Below are 25,136 nucleotides of genomic sequence, written 5' to 3' on the forward strand. Positions count from 1 at the left end.
ACTGTGAGCCCACTGTTGGGTAGGGACTGTCTCTCTATGTTGCCAGCTTGGACTTCCCAAGCGCTTAGTACAGTGCTCTGCACACAGTAAGCGCTCAATAAATACGATTGATTGATTGATTGATTAATGTGCACCCCCTTCCCCAATACAGAGAATGAGTTGTAGCTGCGTGGAGCCTGTTTTTATAGAGATTGCCTAGGGTAAATCTAGAAAAAGGGGAGAAACATCATATTGCTTCACTGTATACATGTATATATGTTTGTATGTATTTATTACTCTATTTATTTATTTTACTTGTACATATCTATTCTATTTATTTTATTTTCTTAATATGTTTGGTTTTGTTCTCTGTCTCCCCCTTCTAGACTGTGAGCCCACTGTTGGGTAGGGACTGTCTCTCTATGTTGCCAGCTTGGACTTCCCAAGCGCTTAGTACAGTGCTCTGCACACAGTAAGCGCTCAATAAATACGATTGATTGATTGATTGATTAATGTGCACCCCCTTCCCCAATACAGAGAATGAGTTGTAGCTGCGTGGAGCCTGTTTTTATAGAGATTGCCTAGGGTAAATCTAGAAAAAGGGGAGAAACATCATATTACTTCACTGTATACATGTATATATGTTTGTACGTATTTATTACTCTATTTATTTATTTATTTTACTTGTACATATCTATTCTATTTATTTTATTTTCTTAATATGTTTGGTTTTCTTCTCTGTCTCCCCCTTCTAGAGTGTGAGCCCACTGTTGGGTAGGGACTGTCTCTCTGTGTTGCCAACTTGGACTTCCCAAGTGCTTAGTACAGTGCTCTGCACACAGTAAGCGCTCAATACATACGATTGATTGATTGATTTCTTCTCTGTCTCCCCTTTCTAGACTGTGAGCCCGCTGTTGGGTAGGGACTGTCTCTATATGTTGCCAACTTGGACTTCCCAAGCTCTTAGTACAGTGCTCTGCACACAGTAAGCGCTCAATAAATACGATTGATTGTTTGGGAAGAACAAGTCGGCAACATGTAGAGAAGCAGCGTGGCTCAGTGGAAAGAGCCCGGGCTTTGGGGTCAGAGGTCATGGGTTCAAATCCTGGCTCTGCCAACTGTCAGCTGGGTGCCTGTGGGCAAGTCACTTCCCTGGGCCTCAGTTCCCTCATCTGGAAAATGGGGATTAAAACTGTGAGCCCCCCATGGGACAACCTGATCACCTTGTAACCTCTCCAGCGCTTAGAACAGTGCTTTGCACCTAGTAAGCGCTTAATAAATGCTATCATTATTAGTTTTATTATCACCTTGTAACCTTCCCAGCACTTAGAACTGTGCTTTGCACATAGTAAGTGCTTAATAAATGCCATTATTATGATCATTGTTATTCAAATCCCAAGTCCGCCACTTAGCTGAGTGACTTTGGGCGAGTCACTTCACTTCTCTGGGCCTCGGTGACCTCCTCTGTAAAATGGGGATGAAGACTGGGAGCCCCCCGTGGGACAACCTGATCACCTTGCAACCTCCCCAGCGCTTAGAACAGTGCTTTGTACATAGTACGTGCTTATCAAATGCCATTATTATTATTATTATTATTAATGCCCATTTTACAGATGAGGAAACGGGCCCAGAGAAGTGAAGCAACTTGCCCAAGGTCACAAAGCAGACAATCAATCAATCAATCGTATTTATTGAGTGCTTACTGTGCGAAGAGCACTGTACTAAGCGCCTGGGAAGTACAAGTCGGGATTGGAACCCACGATCTCTGACTCCAAAGCCCGGGCTCTTTCCGCTGAGCCACGCTGCTTCTGGATCCACCTCTTGTCTGTTTCGTGGCCTTGGGCAGATCATTTCTCTTCTCTGTGCCTCAGTTACCTCATCTGTAAAATGGGGTTTAAGACTATGAACGCTATGCGGGACAGGGGCTATGTCCAACCCGATTTGCTTGTATCCACCCCAGCGCTTAGTACAGTGTCTGGCACTTATATCTTTTATGGCCCAGAACCTTGGTGCTATCCTGGATTTTTTTAAAAAAGGTATTTATTAAATGCTCACTATGGGCCAGACACTGGGATAGATACAAGCTATTTAAGTTGGACACCGTCCCTGTCCCACATGGGGCTAACTGTCTTAATCCCCATTTTACAGATGAGGGAACTGAGGCACAGAGAAGTTAAACGACTTGCTCAAGGTCACACAGCAAGTAAGTGGCAGAGCTGGGATTAGAACCTGATTCTCTTGACACCCATTCCTGTGTCTTTACACAAGGTAACACTAATAATAATATTTGTTAATAATTATAACGATGGTATTTGTTAAGCACTGGGGAGGTTACAAGGTGATCAGGTTGTCCCACGGGGGGGCTCACAGTCTTAATCCCCATTTTACAGATGAGGGAACTGAGGCCCAGAGAAGTGAAGTGACTTGCCCAAAGTCACCCAGCTGACAGTGGGTGGAGCCGGGATTTGAACCCATGACCTCTGACTCCAAAGCCTGAGCTCTTTCCACTGAGCCACACTGCTTAAGCCCTTACTATGTGCTAAACGCTGGGGTAGATACAAGCAAATAATAATAATAATAATGGCATTTGTTAAGCACTTACTATGTGCTACTATGTGCTAAACGCTGGGGTAGATACAAGCAAATAATAATAATAATAATAATAATAATGGCATTTGTTAAGCACTTACTATGTGCAAAGCACTGTTCTAAGCGCTCAGGGGATACGAGGTGATCAGGTTGTCCCACGTGGGGATCACAGTCTTAATCCCCATTTTACAGATGATGATGATGATGGCATTTGTTAAGCGCTTACTATGTGCTAAGCACTGTTCTAAGCACTGGGGGGATACAAGGTGATCGGGTTGTCCCACGTGGGGCTCACAGTCTTAATCCCCATTTTACAGATGAGGGAACTGAGGCCCAGAGAAGCTAAGTGACTTGCCCAAGGTCGCACAGCGGACACTGGGCGGAGCCGGGATTTGAACCCATGACCTCTGACTCCCAAGCCCGGGCTCTTTCCGTTGGGGTTGGACACAGTCCCTGGCCCGGAGTCTCAAATCCCCATTTTGCAGATGAGGTAACTGAGGCGTCGAGAAGTGACTTGCCTAATGTCACATAGCAGACCTGTACTTCCCAAGCGCTTAGTCCAGTGCTCTGCACACAGGAAGCGCTCAATAAATACGATTGAATGAATGAATAGCAGACAAGTGGCAGAACCAGGATTAGAACCCATGGCCTGGGCTGTATCCACTACGCCATGCTGTTTCACTATGTTGCCAACTTGTACTTCCCAAGCGCTTAGTACAGTGCTCTGCACACAGTAAGCGCTCAATAAATACGATTGATTGATTACTCTTGGCACCTATACAAGGAATAAGTAAGCGTGACTGTAAATACGATTGATTGATTGATCGACTGAAGTGAAGCAGTGTGGTCTACTGGTTAGAGCAGGGGCTTGGGAGGTCCTGGGTTCTAATCCTAGTCCTGCCAATTGTTACGTGCATGACCTTGGCCAACTCATTTAACGTCTCTGTGCCTCATTTATCTCAACTGTAAAATGGGGATTAAATACCTGTTCTCTGGGACCGGAATGTGTCCAACCTGATTAAATACCATCGTCGTCAAATGTGATTGAATGAATGAAAAGCAGCAGGGAGAATAGGGATTCGGTCATTCATTCGATCGTATTTATTGAGCGCTCACTGTGTGCAGAGCACTGGACTAGGCGCTTGGGAAGTCCAAGTTGGCAACATAGAGAGACGGTCCCTACCCGACAGCGGGCTCCCAGTCCTGACTCCACCGCATGTCTGCTGTGTGACCTTGGGCAAGTCACTTACCTTCTCTGAGCCTCAGTTACCTCATCTGTAAAATGGGGATTAAGACTGTGAACCCCACACGGGACAACCTGATCACTTTGTATCCCCCCCCCCAGCGCTTAGAACAGTGCTTTGCACATAGTAAGCGCTTAACAAATGCCAACATTGTTATTGTTAGAAGGTATTGGATCCCCATTTTGCCGTCGAAGGAACTGAGGCACAGAGAAGTGAAGTGACTTGCCCTCTGTCACACAGCGGGCAAGTGGCAGGCCCAGGATTAGAACCCAGGTCTCCGGCTCCCACTTTTCCCACTATTCCCACTCTTTCCACTACACCAAGAGCGGGACCGTCGCGCAAAGATTAGAGACAATCTTTATTTCTCTGTGCCTCAGTTAGGACTTCAGAAAGTGATCTGTTCCTTTTCACTCATTCAGTCGTATTTATTGAGCGCTTCCTGCGCGCAGAGCACTGTACTAAGCGCTTGGGAAGTACAAGTTGGCGACGTAATTCTTGATTCTAAATGGTAAGGTTGGACATAGGCCCTGTCCCGCGGAGGGTTCATAGTCTTTAACTCCATTTTACAGATGAGGTAACTGAGGCACAGAGAAGAGAAATGATCTGCCCAAGGCCATGAAACAGACAAGAGGCGGATCCAGAAGCAGTGTGGCTCAGCGGAAAGAGCCCGGGCTTTGGAGTCAGAGGTCATGGGTTCAAATCCCGACTTGTACGTCCCAAGCGCTTAGTACAGTGCTCTTTGCACAGTAAGCACTCAATAAATACGATTGATTGATTGATTGATTGATTGTCTGCTTTGTGACCTTGGGCAAGAGAAGCAGCGAGGCCTAGTGGAGAGCACAGACTGGGAGCCAGAAGACCCGGGTTCTAATTCTGGCTCCGCCACTTGTCTGCTGTGTGTGAACTTGGGCAAATCACTTCACTTCTCTGTGCCTCAGTTTCCTCAATGGAGATTCAATACCTGTTCTCTCTCCTACTTCAGACTGTGAGCCCCATGCAGGACAGGGACTGTGTCTGACCTAATTAATATCATCATCATCAATCGTATTTATTGAGTGCTTACTATGTGCAGAGCACTGTACTAAGCGCTTGGGAAGTACAAATTGGCAACATATAGAGACAGTCCCTACCCAACAGTGGGCTCAATTAATGTGTACTACCCCGGGGCTAATACTAATGACTAATACTAATGATGGCATTTATTAAGCACTTACTATGTGCAAAGCACTGTCCTAAGCGCCGGGGAGGTTACAAGGTGATCAGGTTGTCCCACGGGGGGCTCACAGTCTTCATCCCCATTTTACAGATGAGGTCACAGAGGCCCAGAGAAGTGAAGTGACTCGCCCAAAGTCACACAGCTGGCATTTGGAGGAGCCGGGATTTGAACCCACGACCTCTGACTCCGAAGCCCATGATCTTTCCACTGTGCCGCAGGGCTTCGAACAGTGTTTGACTCATAAAAAGTTATGGGACTGTCTCTATATGTTGCCAATTTGTACTTCCCAAGCGCTTAGTACAGTGCTCTGCACATAGTAAGCGCTCAATAAATACGATTGATGATGATGATGATGATTAAAACAGTCACATTGAAGAGATTAAGGGGTAAATGTAGACAAAAAGCTTCCTCTCCACCTTTGACTACCAAAAGGAAGACAGGAAAAGAGATTATTAAATCAGGAGACTTTCTGACTTCCCTAATTAGTTGAGGGGCTAACGGATAGATATTCCGAATTTTAAATGAAAAATCTTGCGAGGAACTTTTCAAAGGATTGAATTAGGCCAGAGTGAAGGAACACAAAATGAAGGACAACTAGAAAGTGACCAAAGAGAAGCAAAAAGAAAAAGCCGCACTTTTCCACACTAAGTGTGTTTAATTATTTTTTCACAGAAAGAACACGATAGTAATTTCAAAGACAACTTTACGTTATGAAAAATGTGCAAATATTCGTCAGCATAGATAGATTTTGATTTTCTTCTTCATTGCTTTTAAATACAAAAACGTTACCTAAAAGGACTCAGTTGACACAAAATACATCTAATACTCTCAGGTGAAACCTACAATGTAGGTAGTGTTATAATATTTCCTATCTGCAAAAAGGGAAATGGTATTTCTAGAGCTCCCTTGGAAAATAAGCCACACTAAACTACACTCTGGACTGTTCGAGAAAGGATCAAAGATCCTGCGATGCTAACTGATCGTAAAAATACATGATTCCGGTCTCTTCTTTCGTATAAAAAAATAGTGCATATCTTCCCCTATTGAACAGAGGTATTGGACCGATTTTCTTCCAGGCTACCATAAAAGACTTTTTGATGTATTTATAGTAAATAGGCTGGTATGTGCTACTGAAGAAAGCCAGGTAACGTGAATATTCTAGTTAGACTGTACCCAAAATTCAAAAGTAACATAAGCCCAACATTCCCAGTGTGACCTTTGGACGAAAGGAATGTTTACATCACAATCCGAGTTAAGTCAGATTCCTACATCCAGGATCCGGGGCAAACCTGAATTTAAACAAAACCCCCCTAATTTGATGCTGTTCAGCCCTCAAGCACTTAGTACAGTGCTCTGCACACAGTAAGCGCTCAATAAATACGATTGATGATGATGATGATGTCTCCAACAGTTGGATTTAAAGTGAACACAAGCAATTCTTTTCAGAACCTAGAATTTGATTGGCCCTTGGAAAATATTAGCATGTAATAAAAGAATAATGATTAGATGGTTTATCTGAAAATCTGGACTTTTTCCCCATCCTGGGTAGAGGTGCATGCTGAGAAGAATTTAAAGTGTGGAAAGTATTGACAAATATTTTGAATAGATACTCCTTAATCATTAGTCAATTTTCTAGGCAGCTAATGTCCAGCAATCAAAAAGCTCTATGTTTTAAATTCCATGCGCAGAAGCCCTGATTTTAAGGGTTTGTAAAAATTGCCTCTCATAACCTATGAATATAAAAATCATAACTTTTCATTTAAGATCGAATTTTTAAAATGCAAACATAATCATTCTCCTGCTGAGGTTTAGAACGCAGCCTATGCCATTCCCACCTCAAAGCAACGGCTTTTTCTATGAACCCACACTCCAAACCAAACCAGACAGCTAGCCTGAAAACGATATATCCTCGTAGGTCGGACTTACGATCGCTTGCTCGTCTAACATCTAAGCTATAAATAACGTGCCAAGACGCTTGAGATTTATCCAGCTCTTCCCCCTCGATAAAAAATACGTTTTCCAAATACAGGAGCGGAATTTTCTCCAGTTCTTGAATGACTGCCTTCACCTGCTCCGGAATCCGACTCCGTTTTTTTCTCCAATGAAGATGCCTGACTGAAAAGTGCTAACCCTGCCTTTGAAATGTTACCGAAATCGGTTTGAAAGGCCTTCCTGTTGCGCGGATGAACGGGTTGGGGTTGGGAGTCCAGGGTGGCTTCGCCCGAGTAGAGTCAATCTTCCAGTAGCCTCGGGAAGAAAACGATGGCCGTTTTCTTCGCAGCAAGTACCGCCGATAAAAAGCGCCACTTCGAGACGGGCCCGAGGCCTTTGACGAGGATTTGACAATTCGGTGTGTAGGCCAATTTCTACAATAGTCAGAGGTGGCCTTTTTGGGCTGGGGGGATAGCAGGATACTACCGGCTGGCCAGACCACCTGTCCAAATCAGCCAGACTGTCTGCTTCCAACCGCGGTGACTCCAAAGACGCAGGCCAGAGGCAGTAATGGAAAAACGACTCCGAATCTCCCCAGTCCGACAAGGAAATGACCGATCCAAGGAAGCAGCCTCGTAGAAAACGATTGCACGGTATAACATTAATGTCATGTAGTCCCAGGCGTAATGATCTCCATACCTCTCTTCAGGACGCGAGTCTGCGCAAAGCCTAGGGGGGCGAGAGAAAGAAACAGCACGGTCGGTTCCGGATCCCCGTTTGCGTAGTATTTGCTAATGATACCAGAATCAGGTATCTTCTTTCTTAGAAAAAAGCTAGCCATTTGGATGGATTTTAGCGATGTTGTGAAGTTGGGACCAACAGGATTTAGTGATGGACTGAATATGTAGGTTGAATATGTAGTGAGGAGTCCAGGATAACATCAAGGTTATGGGCTCATGAGACAGGAAGGTTGGTTGGTGCCGTCTGTGGTATTGGGAAAGTCAGGGGGAAGACGGTTTGGGTGGGAAGATGAGGAGTTCTCTTTTGGATATGTTAAGCATTGAGGAGACTGGAGGATGCCGAAATAGAAATGTCTTGAAGGCAGGAGGGAATGCCAGACTGCAGAGAGGGAGAGAGATCAGGGCTGGAGACGTAGATTTGGGTATCATCTGCATAGAAATGATAGTTGAAGCCATGGGAACGAATGAGTTCTCCAAGGGAGTGCGTGTCGATGGAGAATAGAAGGGGACTCAGAAATGAATCCTGAGGGACCCCCTCAGTTAGGGGGTGGGAGGCAGAGAAGGAGCCCCCCAAAGAGACTGAGAACGAGCAGCCAGAGAGATAAGAGGAAAACCAGGAGAGGAAGGAGTCGGGGAAGCCAAGGTTGGATAATGTTTCCAAGAGAAGGGGGTGGTCTGTAGTGTCAGAAGCAGCTGAGAGGTTGAGGGGGATCAAGATGGAGTAGAGGCTGTTGTATTTGGCAAGATGGAAATCACTGGTGACCTTTAAGAGGGTGGTTTCGGTGGAGTGAGGGAGACAGAAAAACCAGATTGACAGTGGTGCGGGAGGGGCGGGGGGCAGGGTTAAGGAGAGAATTGGAGGAGAGAAATTTGAGACAGCCGGTGTTTGGAGAGGAGTTTGGAGAGGAATGGTAAGAGAGAGATGGGATGATAACTGGAGGGATCCGTGGGTCATTTTTTTAGGATACGGGAAACATGGGCAGCCCCGGAAGTTAGGACCAGAAATTGAAAAGCGGTCCAGAAATCTTGGGCGGGCCGACTGTTGGAAAGCTAGGCATCTTCATATCTGAGGGCCCTTTTCACCCTGGTCCCCAAACTCACGAAGCTTCACTTAAGCGCTTAGTACAGTGCTCTGCACATAGTAAGCGCTCAATAAATACGATTGATTGATTGATTGATTACATGATTGCTCTCCCTTCAGACAACCAGGCAGTTCCCCGGCCTCCACGCACCAGAAAGTTTCCCCTTGGCCATCCTGCTCTCTCCAAACCAAACTAGAACCAAACTCCACAGTTCCTTACTCAATCTCCACCTAGTTTCCCCATGGGTGCACAGTTTGATAAATGGCTTCGTTGGCTTCTCTTACCTCATCTTGAACGTCGAGTTCATTTTCAGCCTGCGCCGCTTCCATTAACTCGAGAGGCTCCTTGTGTTCTTGCATCAGGGAAATCTTACAAAAAAGAGAGAGTACTTGTGGTAAAAACTTTTCTGCATCAGTAGACCTGCAAAAGTCTTCTCAGCAGCCTGTTCTAACACACAGCGTCTCCCAGCAACCCTTAAAATCGTCCTCAGCCTTTCCAGTCCCCAGACTTCTCATCTGCACGGAGTTGCTTCTAGTAATAACAATGATGATGATGGTATTTGTTAAGCGTTTACTATGTGCCAAGCACTGTCCTAAGCCTTGGGGCAGATACAAGGGAATCGGGTTGGACGCAATCCCTGTCCCACATGGGGTTCACAGTCTTAATCCCCATTTTGCAGATGAGGGAATTGAGGCACGAAGAAGTGAAGTGACTGGCCCAAGGCCACACGGCAGACAAGTGGCGGAGTCGGGATTAGAATCCGTGACCCTCTGACTCCTAGGGTCGTGCTGTATCCACTCCACCATGCTGCTTCTCACTAAGCACTGGGATAGATAATCAAGTCTAGACTGTGAGCCCGCTGTTGGGTAGGGACCGTCTCTATATGTTGCCAACTTGTACTTCCCAAGCGCTTAGTACAGTGCTCTGCACCCAGTAAGCGCTCAATAAATACGATTGAATGAAAAAGTCCCACCCGGGGCTTAGAGGAATTAAAAGGGAGAACAGGTATTGAATCCCTGTTTTGCAGATGAGGGAACGGAGGCAAAGAATTTAAGTGACCTCCCCAAGGTCACATAGCAGGTAAGTGGAGGAGTCAGAATTCGAATCCAGGGCTTCTGACTCCCAGGCCTGATCTGCTGATAATACTAATTGTTACCACTTGCTCACTCCACCCTCTGGCCTGGATTCCTTCTCTCTTCACATCCAACAGACCACTCTCCCTATCTTCAAAGTATTCCCAGGACCATATCTTTTCCAGGAAGCCTTCCCAAACTAACTTCCCAACTCCCCCACCCTCTGGCCTGGATTCCTTCTCTCTTCACATCCAACAGACCACTCTCCCTATCTTCAAAGTATTCCCAGGACCATATCTTTTCCAGGAAGCCTTCCCAAACTAACTTCTCATCTCCCCCACCCTCTTTTCCCTCCCTATGCACTTTGGTCCAAACTACTCTCCCCATCCTCGTTAATGAACTTATTTTTGTATTCTGTTACTTCCCCCTCAATTTTAATGTCTGTTTCTCCCATTAGATTTTAAGTTCCTTGAGGGCAGGGATCAAGTCTACCAACTCCTTTGTATCATCCTCTCCCAAGCTGTTAATACACTGCTCTGCACCCAGTAAGCATTCAGTAGATACCACTGATGGATTGATTTATATTTATTAAGCACTTAAATTGTGTCAAGGACTGCTTGATTAGGTCAGACCCAGTCCCTGTCCCGCACGTTACTCGCCGTCTTAGGAGGGAGAACAGATACCGAATCACCATTTTCTGATGAGGAAACTGAGAAGTGCAGTGACTGGACAAAGGTCATGCGGCAGCCACATGGCAGAGCTAGGATTAGAACTCAGGTCTTTTGACTCCAGGCCTGCGCTCTTCGCACTGGGCCACACTCAACTGCTGACGGTGGAGAAGGGAAGGGGCTGTCGAATATTCAGTCTGACGGGAGAAGGCAGACCGTTCGGTCTCGTCAGAGTTGGCAATCCCTCTCCAAAGATCACAGGCCCAGTTGGGACACCCAGCTTTGGGAGGCGTAATAGAGAGTCAAAAGAGGCTCCACGGATACAAGTTTGGTTCCGTCTAATTGACGTGGGAATAGCGCACGTCTACAGTGGCAGCCAAGAGTCAAGTGAAATGGAAGATAGGGAGTGCATCCAGCTGAATTGATTGGCAACCATTCAAGTGGTCCCGAGAAAGTCCCTTTTTCCAGCTGGAAAGGTGTAACAGCTGAAAAATGATGCCTTTGAGCTGGGACATCAAATCCCACCTCTACGCCTATAGAAAGGTCCTCTGATTGGCTATGGTGTTGCCTAGGAGTCAACTGGGGTTTCCTGGGCATCCCCTGGCTCATCAGGCTGCTCTAGTTTATCAGATCATTGAGGGCAGGGAACAAGTCTATCAACTCGATGGTATTGGGCTCACCGAGACCGAAGCCCATTGGCAACCCCAGATCTGCTCTGCTTGGAAATGACCAGACAATGGCCAAGCCCTCGGAGTTTTATGGCCAGGGCCGGCAGGTGAACCCGGTTTGTTCTGCCCACTGGAGCGGCACTGGTCCTTTTGGGGCCTTAGGGTTGGGGTGAGAGCCCGAGGAGGACGAGCCATCCGTCCTGGCCTGCCTAGATTGCCTGCCCGGGCCTCTCTGAGGACGCGGCGGGAGCCAGAGGTTCACGGCCTTGGGACCGGTTTGGGGTTTTATCAGCACTTTTAACTCCATTGCTGCTGATTGTGAAAAGGCCAAAGCGTACGCTGTACAATCTGCAGCCCTGTGTGCTTTAAACCGGAACCGGGGTGCTGAGGCTGTCCCCCCCTGCATCCCTGGGAGAATCGCCCAGGCTGTAAGGACAGACCTAGGAGCCGCGGAGGGGAGGGCCGATGGATGCCGATTCCTCCTGGCGTCCCGGAGGCCGGTGAGGGCCAGAATGTCTGTGACAGCGATGGCGAGTACCTGCGCCCTCCTCTCCCTTTCCCCCTCCTTCGTTTTCCTCTTCTCTTCCTCCAGCTCCTCCCTCCTCTCGATTCCGTTCCCTGCCTTAGCTCCCTTCTTCTCCCTCTCCCCTTATTTCCACCCTGCCCCTCCAACCCCCACCCCTCAGTGCTCATTCAATCGGATTTATTAAGCGCTCACTGTGTGCGAAGCACTGTACTGAGCTTTCCTTTCCCCCACTCCTCTCCCACGACGCCCTGGCCCAAGTTCGACTTTGCATTTAAACAGAAAGTGAGTCTTTGCAGAAACCGAGTCGATTCTCCTACAGGGACCAGGGCTAAGAAGATTTGAGTGTTAATAATAATAATAATGATGATACCATTTGTTAAGCGCTTACTATGGGCAAAACACTGTTCTAAGCTCTGGGGGGGGATACAAGGTGATCAGGTTGCCCACGTGGGGCTCACAGTTTTAATCCCCATTTTACGGATGAGGTAACTGAGGCCCAGAGAAGTTAAGTGACTTGCCCAAAGTCACACAGCTGGCAGTTGGCGGAGCCGGGATTTGAACTCATGACCTCTGACTCCAAAGCCCGGGCTCTTTCCACTGAGCCACGCTGCAGTCTTTGGCGAGGGCTTAGTACGACTACTTTATATAGCTTTATAAGGGTCTATACAGAGAAGCAGGGCGGCCTAGTGGAGAAAGTGCAGGCCTGGGAGCCTCAGGACCTGTGTTCTAATCCCGGCTCCGCCACGTGTCTGCTGCGTGACCTTGGGTAAGTCATTAGACTTGGCTATATCTGTTTCCTTAACTGCAAAATGGGGATTCAATACCTGTCCCCCCTCCTACCTAGACTTCAAGCCCCGTGTTGGACAGGGACCATGTCTGACCTGGTATCTAACGCTAACATTTAGAACAATTCTCGGCGCTCAGTGCTTAACAAATACCATACAAAATATAATAAGCAAATCTATTACTCCCCGCTTTTTCTAAAAAAGAATTACAGCCGAAAATACAGTCAGTGGTATCACACGCAAATATGTGCGATCTTTCACAGAGAGGGTTTTTTGAGCAGAAATAGAACATTTAAGGGAAGGCTCATGGTAGGAATCAATCTCTACCTTTTCGAAGATGGAATCTTGAACTGCTTTGCACATAAGACGATTCTGAATATACAGCATGACATCGTGGACTGTTAGAAAGCACATGTCCTTTCCGATATCTTCGAAGAAGGCACACTGCTCCAATTTCGTTATTACATTGTCTTGAAAAGAAATCCAGCCATCAAGTAGAAGATTGCAGAAGTTGGAATCGGGGAGGAAAAATAAGCAGCATTAATCTCCCTCTGAATTTCACACAGTCCTCAGAAAATAAACAGCTTCTGTTCCCAGGCAAGGTCATTCTATGAATTCAGATCCATTTGTTTCAATTAGATGCGAAAAAAGACTATTTTCCAATCAATAACCAGTATCTAAAGTTTTTGAAGTTTTAAGCATTTTTAGGGGGTTCTTCTAAAGATAACCCGGCAGCGGTCTGGACTAGTTTCGGTATGGAGTCCCAGCATTTAGTACATTGCTTTGCGCCAAGTAAAAGCATAACTAATGCCATTTTTATTACTAGTAGTAACAGTAACCATCAGTGTAGCTTTACCCACCGACATCAACTCCAGTTTCAGCAGGGTACATTCTGCTTGCTTTTAAGATCTTACAGCGCTTTCCCCGAAACACGTTAGCATGATGTTGAAATTGGGAAGCAGAATGGAATCAGAGGACCTGGGTTCTAATCCTGGCTCTGCCACTTGCAGCTGTGTGACCTTGTCACTTAACTTCACTGGGCCTCAGTTTCCTCAACTCCAAAATGATGACGAAGATGATGATGATGGTGTTTAAGCACCTACTACGTGCCAAGCACTGTTCTAAGAGCTGGGGTACACACCAGGCCATCAGGTTGTCCCACGTGGGGCTCACAGTCTTAATCCCCATTTTACAGAGGAGGTCACCGAGGCACGGAGAAGTGAAGTGACTTGCCCAAAGTCACACAGCTGATTAGTGGTGGAGCCGGGATTAGAACCCACGACCTCCGACTCCTAAGATGGGGCTCCATACCTATTCTCCCGCCTATTTAGAATGCGAATCCCATTTGGGACAGGGACTGTGTCTGACCCGATTAGCCTGTGTCTCCAGAATTGCAACAATTCTGGACGGTATTCGTTGAGTGCTTACTACGTGTCAAGCACTGTATTAAGCAGTAATACCATACGGAATTGTTGTAAGTCACATTATTTATGTAAATATCTGTCCCTCTGTTGGTATGAGCGCTGTAGAACGAACCAAGCTATTTCCCCCATCGAGAAACCCTCGACTAAAGAAGAACCAAGCGAATGAAACCTTCTAACGGTTGGAGCCATACAATTTATGGCCCCCTCACGGGGCAGCTGACATCATCATCATCAGTGGTATTTATTGAGCGCTTACTGTGTGCTAAGTGCTTGGGAGAGTAATATACAAAGTTGGTAGACTTGTTCCCTGCTCACCATGTGATGCAGTTATTGTGCCATGAGAGTTCTTCAGAGCAAGAGCAAGGATAGGAAAATGGAAGGGAAGTGGGAAAGGAAGGGAAGAAAGGGAAAACCAGCAGCTGCAATCCCACTTCTTCAGTATCCTATCATCCTTCATTCATCACCATTACCCTACGGCAGTATAGCCCCCCTTCCCAAATCCCAAATTCAGGCTCGTCCCCTCTACCCCCCCAAAAATGGGGGCACTAGGGGCTGAAGGTGGCCGGTGGTTGTGGCCCTTGTTCTCGGTAGAAACGTTTATTTTTCCTCTCAGCCCTGATTTACAGACTTGAGGAGCATCTCATCAACCTTCGTGTTTTCGAGGCTGAGGATATCTAACTGTCCTTGGGACGGTCTCCAGAATGACTTTGAAAATTTAGGAGCGTCCCAAAAGAGAACTTCTGATCTTTGTCACCTCTAGCAGCAGCAGCAGCAGGTAATGACTGCCTAAAGTGTGTCTTAGGTGCTCGGAAGCTTAAAAAGTAGAAGACGTGGTAATTGTCTTCAAGGAGTTTACAATCTAGTGGGGAGAAAGGGCAGATATAGGAAATCTACAACCAGTGGGAACAAAAGGGAAAGCACTAGTAATGGCAGAAAAGGGCAAATGAATGAATATGTGGAATAAATCATCTATTTATTGATTTACCTGTGATTTCCCATTACAACCCAGCCCACACATTTAACTGCACTTTGATTGTCTTTCTCACCGGTGACCCCTTTCCCCCATCCTGTCTCTGGTTTGGAACTCCCCCCGTCCCCTTCTTATACGACAGACCACCACTCTCTCCACCTTCAAAGCCTTGAAAGTCTCAAATAATAACAACATTCAACTACCATAATATTTGTAGAGGGCTTACTATGTGACCAGAATTATACTAAACACTGTGGCTCACACGAGATAATCAGGTCACCTCTTATGCAAGACATTTCCCAAGTAATATCCACATTTCTAGTCATGCTATGCCATCAGCCTCTTTAGGACTCATGGTTGTTATCTATTCAACTATTTATGTTTTGCTTCAATTTGTTTTTATCCTTTGTCTCTTTATCCCTCTCTTATATCTACTGTACCTCTGGCAATTCAAGTCTCTTCCAACTTTCCTGGTAGACTGTAAGTTCTGTGAGAGCAGGAGCGTTATATTATATTTCTGTTATTTCTACCCTCTGGAGAACCTCTGTGCGCAATAGGGGCAATACATGCTGCTGATAACAAAGATGATGAATTGGATGTAAATGTAGAACAAGACTCAATTTCCCTCATCCCTCTCTCACTCTCAATCCATCCATTTATATTATGCTTACCTTGAAGTGATGCAAAATATACACTCACATCAATTCTTTGAAACTCTTTTACTATCTGAAAAGAAAAAAAGAAATGGAGTAAGAACTGTGAGAGCACACTGGCGAAAATGAGTCTCAACCCTGGAAATGATTACGTGCGTTTAGAATCTGGGCCCTGAGATTCTAGGTGTTGTTCTGTTCCCTTGGCAATTCAGAGTTCACAGAGAAATGGTGATATCAGCGTCTCTTAGTCCAGGCTTTGATCTGTCATTTTCATTCTCCGTGCTTTAAGTGCTCAGGAGTAAAACTAAACAAGTTACTGAGCCAGAGAATGTGGAATCTGCTGAAAATCTTCCAGTCGGACCGTGTTCCCTCTCTAAATCAAGAGCAGGTACAAAACTACCACAAGCACTTGGACTTTTGAGGAAATTCTGGAGATCTCAGAAGTTCCGGGGGCAATGAGTTTTCATCCTCTAGACTGTAGGCTCGTTGTTGGCAGGGAAGTTGTCTACCAACACTGTGGTATTGTACTTTTCCAAGCAGATTAGTACAGTGCTCTGCACATGGTAAGCACTCGATAAATACCATCGATCATGATGACGATCACCCTTTCCAATAAAGCCAGAGACAGGTGAAGTTGTCTCAATCAGCTCACTCCCACACAAAGACCGACACTCATTCACACTGAAGAAGTTAAATTTGAAACTTCACTACAGGACAGTACATAACTGTACCTGCAGTCAGCTGCACAGTAAGGCTGGGATTACGTCCTTGATAAATTATCTTTAAGGAAAACTCACGTTAGGGAATAATCTCTTGATTTACAACGCGTGCCTGCCCACAACCATTTCTTTGAGCATCAGATTACGTTAGTATCCAGCTTCAAGCACATGGTTGGAAGAGCGTTTTCTGATTCCCCAAAAATGTCTTCTCCAGTGTGCGTAGTGACAACCCACATTCTAGCAGAACTCACTGAACGGCAAATGTGTATGTCTCTGTGCTAATATCCAGTCATAATAATAATAATAATGGCATTTATTAAGCGCTTACTATGTGCAAAACACTGTTCTAAGCGCTGCGGGCTATTATCACAATAATTCCTTCAGGCAGTTTCCTTGATCCTGAGGTAACAATAATAATAACTGTGGTATTAAGCGTTCCCTGTGTGCCAGGCACTGTACTAAGCACTGGAGGCAACTGTACTAAGCATTCTCATGACCCCAACTTTTTCCACCGTTCTTGACAGACAACTGCACCATCGTCACTCTAGTTGAGCAATCTAGAACCTCCTTTCTGTAGCAGCCGGCACGCCACCAATGTTACGACATTGTAAATTTCTACATCTATTCAGAATATACTTTTACTGACTAGAAAGCCATTTTTCGGGCCTGTCTGCTTTAACAGGGAAAACAATAAAAGCAACAGTTGAGCATTCCCCTCATTAGGAACAACCTCTAAACAAGGGACTTTACCAAGGTTTTTAGATGAACTTGATTTCTGAACTTGATTTTTTTCATCAAAAATCTCCAGAACTCCCCACCCCGACTTCTTAAATTTAGACCAAACACTGTGCCCACGAGGCACGGCTCGGCTAGTCTAGCTTAGAATCGAGCCAGCGACTAGAGAAAAGTCCACAAAGGATGGCAGAGTGAAAGGTGAGTGGCAAGAGCAATCTCAGCTTTCCAAGAAAAAGCAACCAACGTCGACCAGTCCCAAAATTCCCAGCCAGCCCGCTCCTTCACCTCCATACGCTGGATGGTCCTTCCACAGAAGTGAGCCACAGTGCAGGAAGCTGAATTCTGGGGAGTTACAAAGTACCCTAGTTGAGGAGGTCTAGTAAATACAGAGATGGAGACCCAGCCTTTGGGGTGGCTGAAGAGACTGCAAAAATAGAAGCCAGGCAGCTCACGTCTAGGAAGGCTTCTTGAAGGAGGAGAGGTTTTAGAGTCTCTAAAGAAGGGAAAGGATCTGGGTTAGTGAGAAAGAAGCGGCGTTTGGCATGTGAATGTAGGAAGAGATGCTGGGCAGGGGATAGGAACAGGCTTGCTTAGCTAGAGTGCTGGAAGAAATGAAGGAAATGAAGGCTGGGGAGCCCGTTGAGAGAAGAGATTTGCAACACAGAGAAACCCAGAGAATTATGCTTGAATGCTCGCACGTGAGTCCAGCCAAATGGTCCAGCCAACTTGCTCACATTTCAGTATTTTCAGGATTAACTGGAGACGGAAGGCTACCTCAGGCTGGACTTTTTTCCCCGCGGGTATTATCAAACCATACCATTCTTAGCGACCTCACAGCCACAATATCCAAGAAGGAGACCGATCCGAAATCCAAGATGACGCTGTGGATGGGCACTTTGGGAACGTTCACTTTGACGGGCAGCTCTGAGTTCCAATCCACCTGAATCTCTATTTCCTTCGTTGGAACCTCCAGGTCTTCGGGATCTTCTGGATCCTCGTCGGGCTCAAATCCTTCGTTAGCCAATCCGGCGTCACTGATGATGCCATTCTGATGGTCACCAACAAAGCCAAGTCAGTCACATTGCAGGTATACTTTAGAACTGCTTTCAACACTTCATTTTTAGTCATTTAAAGCCCGTTCGCTATGAGCCTGAAGAGAAGAGCCCTCCCTTTCTTTCTTGGACGACGGTAGAGGCGGCACGTAATAATAATAATCCTGGTACTAGTTCAGCTACCTTCTCAGGATCGCACCTGGAAAGTTTCCAGGATTTTACCAGTCCTGGAGTCAAGCAGAGGCCTACCCATCCCATTCCTAGTTTGGACATTGACTAGAGAGTGGAAGGCCATCTGCTACAAGTCAAAACTCACCCGTGCTGGACGGCAGTACCATGGGATAGTCGAGAGCGGAGACTCAAATTTACTACGCGGAAGGAGGCAATGGTAAATCCCTTCAGGATTTTTACAAGAAAACTACCGGAACGATTGCAGATGGAGGTCAGGCATCCTGGAGCAAACGTTTGCCTGGAGTTGCTGTGGGTTGGAAACGACTCAACAGCATAAGGCAAGACTAGTTAAGCGCTTACTATGTGCCAAGCACTTTACTAAGCACTGGGGTAGATACAAGTTAATCAGGTTGGACGCAGTCCCTGTGTCACATGGGGCTCACACTCCTAATCCGGTGCTTAGAACGGTGCTCTGCGCATAGTAAGCGCTTAATAAATGCCATCGTAAAAAAAAATCCCCATTTTTCAGATGAAGTGAGGTTAAGTGACTTGTCCAAGGTCGCACAGCAGACAGGTGGCGGAGCCAGGATTAGAACCCAGGTCCTTCTGACCCCCAGGCCTGTGTTCCATCCGCGTAGCAAGTGGATATTTTTGTGACTGTTCCCGGAAATCCCCTCTGGCCCCAAATCAGGCTCCACGGTTGGGTAGATAGTGTGGTTTGGGTCCTCCCTGGGGCTCTGACAACTATCCTGATTAGCAAATTTCACCACTGACTAACCTCATTTGGGGCTCATATTTGCATCCAATCCTGAGCATTTGGTTACGGGAGACATTTTTGTCGGAGCTTTTGGTCTCGGCTTTGTGTGATTGAGTGAATGACTGAGCGTGTGTGTGTATGCACACACATACACGTGTTCCTCTGTCTTTTACCTCTTCCCCACAAGCTGAAGGTATTTTCTCCCAGTCAGGAAAGTATGAACAGAAGTGATGGCATTCAAAAAGCTACTCAGGAAATGAAAGGCTAGAGGCATTAATTATTTTTTTGATTCAAATTCATGGAGACCCTATGAGAAGCAGCGTGGCTCAGTGGAAAGAGCCCGGGCTTTGGAGTCAGAGGTCATGGGTTCAAATCCTGGCTCCGCCAACTGTCAGCTGTGTGACTTTGGGCAAGTCACTTAACCTCTCTGTGCCTCGGTCACCTCATCTGTAACATGGGGATTAAGACTGTGAGCCCCAGTGGGACAACCTGATCACCTTGTATCCTCCCCAGTGCTTAGAACAGGGCTTTGCACATAGTAAGCGCTTAACAAATGCCATTATTATTATTATTATTATTATGGACATAGGCAAGGACTTTTCCATTTTTTAAAAAAGCATTACATGACATGAGAGAAGCAGCGTGGCTCAGTGGAAAGAGCACGGGCTTTGGAGTCACAGGTCATGGGTTCAAATCCCGGCTCCACCAAGTGTCAGCTGTGTGACTTTGGGCAAGTCACTTAACTTCTCTGTGCCTCAGTTACCTCATCTGCAAAATGGGGATTAAGACTGTGAGCCCCGAGTGGGACAACCTGATCACCTTGTAACTTCCCCAGCGCTCAGAACAGTGCTTTGCACATAGTAAGCGCTTAATAAATGCCATCATCATTATTATTATGATGATCAGATTTTATTTTGTAAGATCTGATTTTTTTACTTTTTTACTTTACTTTTTACTGATTTTTTTACTTTAAATTTTAAAAAGTCGCATTATATTATCTTCTTAATTTTTTTAAGAGCCTCAAGTGAGAGAGAGAGAGTCTGTGTGTGTGTAGGGTGAGTGGGGCTGGGTGGGGGGGGGGGGGGTGTCATGGCTAAAGACCCTGAAATTCAACATTATGCATCCAGCAAAACACCCCTATTAACAATTGAACGTATTATTCAGGGGCCTTAGGGGAGGGAAAGAGGCATGGTAGACGTGCCTGCCTTAAGACGGCTGAAGAGTCTTGCCGCGGAGTTAGACTCCTGGCTCAGACACTGAAGGCAACAATGTGGGATTTGGGGAGTTTAATCTTAATTTTTTAAAAAAGAATCGGGTGGGTACAAAAAGAGTAACACCAGGAAAACCCCAGAAGACAGCATCACAAAGCAGTTTTGTATTTGTCTTGTCTTATGCTGTCGAGTGGTCGCCGACCCATAGCGAAGCCACAGATAGGTCTTTCCCAGAACGCCCCACCTCCACCCGCAATCGTTCTGGAAGTGGATCCGTAGAGTTTTCTTGTAAAAATATGTAAGTGCTTTACCATTGCCTCCTTCCATGCAGTAAATGTGAGTTTCCACTCTCCACCCTATGCCCAGCACAGACGAGTTTTGACTTGTAGCAGATTGCCTTCCGCTCGCTAGCCACTGCCCAAGCTAGGAAAGGAAGGGATATACCTCTGCTTGACTCTCCCTCCCATAGTCAAGACTGGTAGAGTACTGGAAACTCTCCAGTTGTGACCCTGAGAGGGGAGTTTTGTACTAGATAAAAGAAAACAAGAGAAAGCCTTGAAGCTCCTGGAGGGCAGGGATTGTATCTACTTTATTGTATTTATTGTACTGACTTTATTGTATTGTAGTTTCCCAAGTGCTTAGCACAGTCCAACAGCAAGCGCTCAATCAGGATCGTTGATTGATTGATTTTGCATTTAAATAACTTTCTTGTGCTGAAATACACTATCATCTTTCTAGTCGATTGTCATCATCATCATCATCATCATCATCAGTCGTATTTATTGAGCGCTTACTATGTGCAGAGCACTGTACTAAGCGCTTGGGAAGTACAAATTGGCAACATATAGAGACGGTCCCTACCCAACAGTGGGCTCACAGTCTAAAAGGGGGAGACAGAGAACAAAACCAAACATACTAACAAAATAAAATAAATAGAATAGATATGTACAAATAAAATAAATAAATAAATAAATAGAGTAAAAAATATGTACAAACATATATACATATATACATATATATATAGTCCCGATACCTTCCAGGAAATATATTTTTTACTGTAAGCCGAAGACTATAAATCTCTCCAGGTTCTCTCGGAACTCCCAAGGCTTGGGCCAACCAGCCCAGGTGGTCCGTAATGAATTAATTTCATTTGCCTCCTACACGCCTATGGATCCTTCACCTCCCCTTGGTTCCCGAATCCCAAGAGAGTGGAAGAGCGAGAGGAAAAAGCGAAGGAAAAAAATCACCTTTGTTGCTCTTAACTGTCCCTTCTTGATGAGTTTCTGAATCTTCCTCAGTGCTTTGAGCCTCTTATTATACACTCTCACAGCATCAAATCCCACCTTCAGGAAGAAAAACCAAGTTACCGGCTTTTCTCACGGCTGACGAGTGGGTTGGGAGCGAGGGGCAGAAGCGGAGCCAGTTGAATCACCTCTTCCCAGACGCAAACTGCCAAATTACTTACTGTGTTTTTGAGACATTTTTTAAACCCGTCCACGTTGCCGTAAAAAATCGGGCTGGAAAACTGAAGGATCTTCACTCCTTGGGGCTCAGCCACCTGGAAGAAGAGAGTCACGCGTGAGCAATTTCAGTAAAAGAAGCTGTTAGCCCCAGGGTGGGCTAGTTTTCCATTGCCTCCAGGGCATGATGGTGGCATTCCACACTCACCGTGTGGAATCAACTGGACCATTTCCTGGATCTCCTCCATAAAGTCGCGCTCAAGAAGAAACCCAAACCCTCAAAATAGTTTTCCATTCCCTTTGCCCGCCGGACAGGAATTGTGTCTACCAACTCTCCTGTATCGTACTCTCTATTATATCATACTCTCTCAAACAGTGCTCCGCACAAAGTGCTCAAGAACTAGCACAGAGTGATTGCAAACCTGGAGCAGGGGGAGGAAAAGGAGGAGGACGGAGAAAGAGGGATGAGAAGGGAGAGGATGAGGGGGAGAAGAGGAAGGGGATGCAACTGAAGGGTCTGCAGAAGAAGAGCACCATTTCACACAGGTGGAAGGAGTGGAGGTGGAGGAGAAGCGAGGGACTCTAATTTAAACCCTGTGGGTGTTAGATTCATTCAGTCGTATTTATTGAGCGCTTACTGTGTGCAGAGCACCGTACTAAGCGCTTGATCTGCATGAATGTGAGCCTTTTAGACTGTGAGCCCACTGTTGGGTAGGGACTGTCTCTATATGTTGCCAATTTGTACTTCCCAAGCGCTTAGTACAGTGCTCTGCACATAGTAAGCGCTCAATAAATACGATTGATGATGATGATGAATGTCAGATTCTACTTTCTGCCCCACATTGTGGGGAGCTGCAATCTCCCTTGGGAATAATAAAAAGAAGCAGCAGCAGCGTGGCTTAGTGGAAGGAGTACGGACTTGGGAGTCAGAGGATGTGGGTTCTAATCCCGGCTCCACCACTTATCTGTTGTGTGACCTTGGGCAAGGTGCTTAACTTCTCTGTGCCTCATCTGTAAAACGGGGATTAAGACCGTGAGCCCCACGTGGGACAACCCCGTATCCACCCCAGCGCTTATAATTATAATGGTATTTGTTAAGCACATACTATGTGCTGAGCACTGTTCTAAGCCCTGAGACACAGGACAACTCCTTTGCTCCCTCCCATTAAGTCTGACGGCACCTAGGGTACATTGAATCAATTAAACAATCAATCATACCTATTATTGAGCGCTTCCTATGCGCGGAGCACTGTACTAAGCACTTGGAGAGTACAAACAATATAACAGACACATTCCCTGCCCACAACGTGCGACTGTAAAATGCCCTGCTTCCCAGACTACCCTCTCCCAAGGGACACCTACATGCTCTAAAACATCAGGCAATCAACCCAGGGTCGCTTTAATGGACTCCTCCTGAATCTACACATTCCCTGCCCACAACGTGCAACTGTAAAATGCCCTGCTTCCCAGACTACCCTCTCCCAAGGGACACCTACATTCTCTAAAACATCAGGCAATCAACCCAGGGTCGCTTTTATGGACTCCTCCTGAATCTAGGAACATGGTAGCCAAGGAGAGAGCCCAGTACCGGAATCAGAGCTTTCTAACCTAGGCCCTGCCACTTGCTTATTGCACTAAACCACTTAACTTCTCTGTGCCTCAGTTTCCTCATCTGTACAATGGCGGTTCAATGCTTAGCGTATTTTATCATATTATTGTCTCACAGCAAGCCCAGAGAAGATGCCAAATGGCCTCTCAGACTCAGTCTGTCCCGCCTCCAGACTTCCGTTTCCCATCTCCAAGCCAGAATGAAGCTTCAAAATCCGAAATCATTTCGACACTTACGTTTTTGTAATCCTTGATGCTTTTGTAGATGTCCGTTCCAGGTACGTTTCCCAGGTCGTTCCAAGATGGACTGACAGAAAAACACTACAGTCAAAATAACTCCAGTCACGGGCGGGGAAAAAGTAACGGTTCTAGGAAAGGAAATCTTTCTGGAGTTTAGGGCCCGACCCTCCTGGCCGAGAACCATTTCCTTGATTCCGTTCCTGGCCTAAACGTCCCTCAGGTTGGGGGTTGCGGCTAAGTTGCCCAAGAGCTGAGATGGTCTGTAAATATGTATATATGGTCACCTGTATATATGTATATATGTTTGTACATATTTTTTACTCTATTTATTTATTTATTTATTTTGTTTGTACATATCTATTCTATTTATTTTATTTTGTTAGTATGTTTGGTTTTGTTCTCTGTCTCCCCCTTTTAGACTGTGAGCCCACTGTTGGGTAGGGACTGTCTCTATCTGTTGCCAATTTGTACTTCCCAAGCGCTTAGTACAGTGCTCTGCACATAGTAAGCGCTCAATAAATACGATTGATGATGATGATGATGATGGTCAGCTCTGTCAATCAGTATTATATATATTGATCCCTGCCCTCGAGAATAATGGCATTTATTAAGCACTTACTATGTGCAAAGCACTGTTCTAAGCGCTGAGGAGGTTACAGGGTGATCGGGTTGTCCCACGTGGGGCTCACAGTCTTCACCCCCATTTTACAGATGAGGGAACTGAGGCACAGACAAGTGACTTGCCCAAAGTCACACTGCTGACAACGGGTGGAGCCGGGATTTGAACCCGTGACCTCTGACTCCAAAGCCCGGGCTCCTTCCACTGAGCCACGCTGCTTCTCTGTGTTTTCTACATGTTGCCGATGTGTACTTTATAGAGAAGCAGCGTGGCTCAGTGGAAACAGCCCGGGCTTTGGAGTCAAGGGTCATGGGTTCGAATCCCCGCTCCGCCAATTGTCAGCTGTGTGACTTTGGGCGAGTCACTTCACTTCTCTGTGCCCCAGTTCCCTCGTCTGTAAAATGGGGATTAAGACTGTGAGACCCCCCCCGCCGTGGGGCAACCTGATCTCCTTGTAACCTCCCCAGCGCTTAGAGCAGTGCTTTGCACATAGTAAGCGCTTATAGAGAAGCAGCGTGGCGCAGTGGGAAGAGCCCGGGCTTGGGAGCCAGAGGTCATGGGTTCGAATCCCAGCTCCGCCACTTGTCAGCTGTGTGACCTTGGGCAAGTCACTTAACTTCTCTGAGCCTCAGTTCCCTCATCTCTAAAATGGGGATGAAGACTGTGAGCCCCACGAGGGACAACCTGATCACCTTGTATCCCCCCAGCGCTTAGAATAGTGCTTCGCACATAGTAAGCACTTAACAAATGTCATTATTATTATTAAATGCCATTATTATTATTATTATTATTATTACTTTAACGTGTAAATGGACACATTCCTTGTCCACAGTGAGCATGAAGTAACTGAGGCACAGAAGTTAAGTGACTTTCCCAAGGACACACAGCGGATAAGTGGTTTAGTTGGGAATAGAATCCAAGTCCTTATCATCAATCGTATTTATTGAGCGCTTACTATGTGCAGAGCACTGGACTAAGCGCTTGGGAAGTACAAATTGGCAACATATAGAGACGG

The 25,136-nt window shown here is 46.0% G+C and overlaps 1 protein-coding gene and 1 non-coding gene across 2 annotated transcripts in view; both read right to left on the bottom strand.

Moving 5' to 3' along the window:
* Positions 1–5,685: 5,685 nt before the first annotated feature.
* Positions 5,686–25,136, bottom strand: part of SLC26A4 (solute carrier family 26 member 4) — a 107,757-nt gene continuing 88,306 nt past the window's right edge. The window contains exons 19-26 of the mRNA XM_038740900.1: positions 23,500–23,569; positions 21,660–21,752; positions 21,442–21,537; positions 17,821–18,051; positions 15,568–15,622; positions 12,830–12,972; positions 9,067–9,150; positions 5,686–7,689 (exon numbers count right to left, since the gene is read on the bottom strand). Of these exons, the coding sequence (XP_038596828.1) occupies positions 7,666–7,689; positions 9,067–9,150; positions 12,830–12,972; positions 15,568–15,622; positions 17,821–18,051; positions 21,442–21,537; positions 21,660–21,752; positions 23,500–23,569 (796 nt within the window). The 3' untranslated portion in view covers positions 5,686–7,665. The remainder of the gene's footprint in view (positions 7,690–9,066; positions 9,151–12,829; positions 12,973–15,567; positions 15,623–17,820; positions 18,052–21,441; positions 21,538–21,659; positions 21,753–23,499; positions 23,570–25,136) is intronic.
* On the bottom strand, positions 20,576–20,713 carry LOC119921176. The gene has a single exon (XR_005448482.1). It is a non-coding gene; the product is annotated as a small nucleolar RNA SNORA7 (small nucleolar RNA).

Source organism: Tachyglossus aculeatus (genome assembly GCF_015852505.1).
Source record: "Tachyglossus aculeatus isolate mTacAcu1 chromosome 12 unlocalized genomic scaffold, mTacAcu1.pri SUPER_6_unloc_1, whole genome shotgun sequence".
Classification (NCBI taxonomy): domain Eukaryota; kingdom Metazoa; phylum Chordata; class Mammalia; order Monotremata; family Tachyglossidae; genus Tachyglossus; species Tachyglossus aculeatus.